We start from the raw sequence: 6,000 nt of genomic DNA, 5'->3' as shown, positions 1-6,000 counted from the left end.
ATTTATTGATTTTAGAAAGAGAGGAAGTGAGACAGAGGGGGAGAAAAACAGCAGTGTGAGAGAGAAACATTGATCAATTGCCTCCCACATGTGCCCCGACCAGGGATTGAACCCACAACCTAGGTATGTGCCCTGACAGAAAGGAACTAGGGACCTTTCAGGTAGGGGACAATGCTCCAACCAACGGAGCCACACTGGCCAGGGCAGGTATTTGAATTAGAAAACATATACACAGTTGATTTATTTGGAAGTTCCATATTTGTGAACTTGCCTCATCACTAAAATTTATTTACGACACCAAAATCAATATAGCACTTTCATGGCCATCCCCAGACATTGGCAGAGCTGTGAAAAATTTGGGTGGACAGTCGTACACATTCCCAGCTGAGGTTAAACAAGGCTGAACTCTACCTTCTTATTTCAGCTTTCATACTGTAAACAAGTACCCTCTCCACAGACTACAATTAAACCGTTTTTTTTGTGCACTTGGTGGCGGGGAGGGCTGGGCGTTGCTATTTAAAATGGCCCCCAGCACAGTGCTGAACTGCTGTCTAGCGTCCTAGGGACAAAATACACACGTTGAAAAGGTTAATGAGTTAACCAACAATATATGTTAACATATCTTTAAACAGAAACTCACAGAAAACAAGGTTACATATTGGTTAGTTGATAAAAAGGTTGACTACAGAGGGTAACAAAAACCGAACAGTTTTCCCCCAGAAGCAATACTTGCTTAGTTTTGTAAATCCTCCCTCTTTCCTCTCTCCCACGGTATTTGCCTTGGTACAACCGAGTTCAGGGCCTACTCCAGCTCCGCGAGGCATTTATTTGGCCTGAGCACGGGGCCTGAGCCAGGAGGGGGCGCCCTCCACCCAATGCGCAGAGTGGTCGGCAGGTGGCGCCCACCGGTGGCCTTTTTTTTTTTTTTTTTTTTTTTACCCCCCAAGGCGGTCTAGGCCAGGTGGACTGGGAGCCGAGGTAACCAGAAGCTGCTGCCCGAGGCTCTTCCCCAGCCTTCAGAGCTCAGGACGCGCGTGCAGAGAGAGGGCGCCAGCAGCTGGGCCAGCTGCGTTCTGACCTCGGGCACTGCTGTCTGAATCTCTGAGAGCGCGCTCCTGCCAACCTCAGCCCGAAGTCGGCCACCATGGAGGCGCAGGCACAAGGTGAGTGGTCGCCGGCCGCCCCGAGGGCCAGCCCCGCCGCGCGCATCAAGGCGCTTTTCTTGCATCACCTAACTTCTCGGACAGAGCGGACCGGTGCCATCTTCACAGGTCTGCAACTCTGCTCCTACCCACGCCCGCGGGATGGTTCCTGCTCCCCAACCTCAGGGTTTGCTCTGGGGCTGGAGACCAAGGAGACATTAAGTGGAGAGATTCCTCCGTGGGAAATACGCCCACGGAATACTCTCGTCTCTTTTCCCCGTTCGTCGCCACCCCCGCTCCTGAACCTCTCAAGTGCCCAAAGGACCTGTTGTGCCGGCTTAGGGATCCGCGTTTTGTTCTTTTTCCCGCGGGGAGTGGGGGAGGGAGAGCGACTTCTCTCTCCCTGAGCGGTGGGCTTGCGTCCTGCGCTTCCCAAGTAATGGGCTGGGCGCGGGGCGCCCAGATGTGGTGGTTCCGGGGAGACCCAGGTCTCCCGGATACAGGAGAGGCTGGCCGCGCAGGGACCGGCCTTCCCAGGCGAGGAAAGCGTTGCCCGCCCGCCGATCTGCAGCTGACCAACCCGTTGTGTCCCGGTTTCCCGCGGTCCAGGAGCACCCTGTGCCTCCCCAGATGCACGGGCGCCCGGCCGGCCGTGGTCCAGTCTCCCAGCTCCCCAGTCCCGGGGCCGCCAGCTGGAGGAGCCTGCGGTGGCTTCTCGGAGGGCATCCTTATATCTGGGATCACACTGGGACGGGGTTAGGGAAGCCCGATGGAGCCCTGCAGGAACAGGAGTAAACGGACTGTGGGAAGGAGCAGAGATGGGAGAATGTGAAGCACGAGACTGGGAGGAAGAACGCTGACTCTGGCGTCCACCTCGGGAACGACTCCGGGAAGGGGTGGGTTGAGTTCTGCTTTCTTCAGCCTGTAAAAACAAACACCACACGTTTCTTACACAGTGTAAGGAACTCTGCGGTGACTTTTAAGGTAAATAAGAGAAGAGGAGGTTCCTATGCTCTCACTTTCAGGGCCAGAAGCGTACCGAATGTGAGCGGTTTGGGGGGTGCAGGGGCCTGGAGCCATCCAACAGGTTTGCCGCCAGGATCACAACTGTCTGAACAATGCGAACCATCCTTGTTTGTTCCGTGAGCCAAGGTCCTGCCCATAAAGCTGCCCATTATATAAATAAGAAACAATTCAACCCCTCTGAGGTTGGTCAAATTCAAAAGCGGAGATGGGCTGAGAAGCCTTCTCTCCCGAATTGAAGCAGATGGGAACAGCACTGGGGCTTTCCAACCTGACTTGCAAATTAGAATTATTTGGAGAGTTTTCAATACTGGCTGCGGCTAATCGCAGAGCAATCAAGCTGGCATCTCTGGGGTCCGGGCATGGGTATGTCTGATAGCTTTCCAGGTCATTCCGTTACTTAGCGAGTTAGAGAAAAACTAATTCTGAAGACATCTGAAACTGCAGATTGGAAACTCAGGTGTCATGGTTCGCCTTACTCGAGAGATTTACTTAACAAACATTCTAGTGCTTTTCTTTGCCAAACACTGTGGTAGGAGAAGCAAACATATGATTCCTGCTTCCTGAAGCGGAAGCAGTAGAGGAAGAGACAGACATTAATTTGAGAGTTATTTGATAAAATGTGAAATAGCAGCTGTGATTATGATATGAAAAGGGGGCCTTGTAGTGCAGGGTGAGCCTGAAAAATTGTAGGTCTGTAGGTGATGATAAAAATAGTGAGGTTTGTTTACTGTGCACCTGTTTCTGTCTTTTGTGCTTTGCACATGTTGACTCGTTTCTTCTGCACAGTAGTCCCATGAGGCAGACAGTGTTCTCATTCCCATTTTATAGAGAGAACATAGACACAGGATGTAAAGAAATTCCTTGTACACAAAGTAGGTAATGAGTAGCAGAGCTAGCGCTTGGGGGCCCCATACTGCTGGAAGCCTACCCCTTTTCCAGGATAGATGAAACCTGGGTCCCCGCCTCTCCTCCCCGGCCTCTCTGCCACTCTTCCCCTTCCCTCATGAGTGGGTGGAACCTGAGTGGTTGGGATGACAAGTTAAAAGGCAACTAGAATAGTCATCGAGAGACCTGGATAGGGTGGTGGTCAGCCACGAGGAGAAAAGCGAACAGGATGTAGAAACATTTCGGAAGAAAATCAACCTTACTTTGATTGGGAATGAAGGAGGCTGTTGTCAGAGCTGATGCCCACTTTATACTTCTACAACCAGATAGATATTTGCCTCTGAAATCTTTACTTTCTCAGTACCTTAAGTTTTTTATTTTAATGCCCATTTTTAAAATCATTTAAGGTTTTTTGTGTTAAATAAAACAGTTTTTATTACATGCTTTATGGGGAAGAATACTGTCTCTTTTTTGTTGTAGTTGGAAGGTGGTGTAAAATTGAGGGTGGGATTTTAAAGCTGGAAGGCCCTTTGCAGCTCTTGCCAGATGAGCCCCCTGGGTTTGCAGGTTAGGAGACCGCGGCCCAGAGCACCTGAAGGACTCGCAGTGTTGCAGGACAGAGACCGTCGCTGTGGTCTCGCTGTAGTGGGTGGAGCAACATGCTTTGTATATCAGATTTCAAAACGCATTTCATCCACATCAAACTTTTCATAGTTTTAGAGTCAGAACTTTTGCTTTATTTCTCTTTTTTAATTTAGGTAGAAAAAGGCAGTGGTTTCTGATGATTAAAAGCCTCCTGACCCTTGACATACTTTCCTGGGTGCAAATCATTTTTATTAATTATAGAAAAAAGTGCTATTTTTTGTTTTTGTTATATTTTAATGATTGCACAGGCTTAGGCTTAATTCTCCATTCGCCTTCCAACTAATGCCTTTTTTATTGTTCAATTACAGTTGTTCCCACCCCCCCATTATTCCCCGCTGCCCTACCCACCCCCATCTCCCACATTCAACCCTCCTCCCTCATTGTCTTCATCTAAGTTTTTTAAAAATGAAACTATTCACAAAATATTTATAGTTTACTTTAAAGATGAAATCTTCTTTCATCTTTAATGAAAGATGGCATATTTTTCTGGTTGCATGAGACTGACTCTTAGATTCTAAGAGAGTCTTGTGCAAGTTTGTATCATCAGCGCAGCTTATTTTAGAACTGTCTAGAGTGGTAATGGCTTATCTTTCTTACTCTTGATCTAGAGAGAACAAAGATGAGTGAGCTTAATTACGCAGCTGCAGCCATGTGCCCTGCACTTTGCAGGAACCAGCCAGGTGCTGTGGACTCCATTTGCAAATACTTGTTTAGTTCAATAAATGCAGCAGCCAGTCCTAGAAACATTTCCATAAGCGAAATTCTGCAAATATGTCCTTCGACTTTGTAAAAGAAAAGATTACTTTCAGCAAAACAAGGACACATCCTGGGAGGCTGGTAGAACAAAAAATTCAGAAGCGGGACTATGAGCCAAGTGACTTGGTGAGAAAGGGCTGGAGAAGAGTGTGAAATGGGGGCCCACCCAATGCCAGGAGTCCGGGTTGCCTTCCTGGTACTAGAGAATTTTGCTGTGATAGAAGGATACATTAGAGAGGGAATTTGGTGAAGAACGTAGCATTTTCCTGAAGCATGTGGTAGTCCTTTAAAATAACAAGTCCCTGATCTTTTTAAACTGCCTTACAATAGTTTATTTTTCTAGGTAATAACTTTGTTTTTGTCTCTCCCAATGTCTTTAATGTTAAAAGAAATTTTTTCTCTCCACTTAATCCTAGTTTACATTCAGATTAATAGCTGCTTTAATTTTCTATGACTGCTGTAAAAAATTGCTATGTATTTGGTGGCTTAAAACAACAGAAATGCATTTTCTCACCGTTCTGGAGCTAGAAATAAAAAACCACTATCCCTGCACCGAAGTCAGGGTGTCAGTGGGCCGTCACTTCCTCCAGACGCGCGAAGAACCCGCGTCTTGCCTGTTGCAGCGTCTGGTGGCTGTCGGCCTGTGCACTGGCGGCATCGCTCCAGTGTCTGTCTCCGCGGCCCCGTTGCCTCCTCTGCTCTGTTTCAGGTGTCCCTCTGCCCCCAGTTCGTAAGAACACTTGTGATTCCCTTGAGAGCCCCCCATGGGTAACCCAAGATCATCTCCCCATCTCAAGATTCTTAATCACATGTACGTAAGGACCTTGATGTGTTTGGGGGCCTACTAGCTAACTTTTTTATATTGAGACATTCTAGTCAGAGAGCTTTTGGAAGTCCGTGAATGACATGAAGTGATACCTGTTAGATCGCTCCCGCCGGATGGTAAATCCCATTAACATAAAGACTCCGTGCGCATCTTACATTGTGCGTGACTCACAGGACATTTCTTTACCCTCATCTTGTTCCAGGAAGAACTTAGGGTGACTCACAGAGATGTATGGAATGCAACAAGAAAATATAATTTAGAAATAGAAGAAATGAAGTAAACAAGGATAAGAATAGAAAATGAAGCAAGGAATGAAGCTCTAGAAAAATAAATACAATTATATCCTTTTAATTAATGCCACATTGAAAACAAATTCTTGCTTTGTGAACAAAGTATGTTATTGTGTTTCAAAACAGTGAAGTAAGCCTGCCTTCCCCTGCCAAATAGCAACCAGCCAAATCTCTTACATTGTAGGGATCGATTACTCAATGAAAAATTTTCTTGTATAAATTTCAGCCAATATAACTGTAAACCTCAAACAATGGGAGCTAAGTGTTAGACATTTTGAATCATGATTTTTAAAAGTAGTATTAAGAACATCCTTACTCTCTTCTAGGAGCTACCTCCTATTGTTTTAATATTCCTCTAAATTGAAGTTGCAAAGTACGTAGTGACATATATTTAAGATGAAGTCAATCATTTGCAAAAAATCATATACTA

At 46.5% G+C, this 6,000-nt stretch overlaps 1 protein-coding gene across 7 annotated transcripts in view; it reads left to right on the top strand.

Moving 5' to 3' along the window:
* The first annotated feature begins 953 nt into the window (after positions 1 to 953).
* The window catches only part of TPD52L1 (TPD52 like 1), a 68,851-nt gene continuing 63,804 nt past the window's right edge, over positions 954 to 6,000 (top strand). For all 7 annotated transcript variants that reach the window (XM_037139622.2, XM_053664720.1, XM_037139623.2 and 4 more), the window contains exon 1: positions 954 to 1,163. In XM_037139622.2, coding sequence (XP_036995517.1) covers positions 1,145 to 1,163 — 19 coding nt within the window. In that variant the 5' untranslated portion in view covers positions 954 to 1,144. The remainder of the gene's footprint in view (positions 1,164 to 6,000) is intronic.

The sequence above is a fragment of the Artibeus jamaicensis genome, unplaced genomic scaffold (assembly GCF_021234435.1).
Source record: "Artibeus jamaicensis isolate MK-2021 breed Jamaican fruit bat unplaced genomic scaffold, CSHL_Jam_final contig_387, whole genome shotgun sequence".
Taxonomy (NCBI): Eukaryota; Metazoa; Chordata; class Mammalia; order Chiroptera; family Phyllostomidae; genus Artibeus; species Artibeus jamaicensis.
The sequence above is the reverse complement of the archived record's forward strand: the minus strand, read 5'-3'. Positions and strand labels throughout refer to the sequence as shown.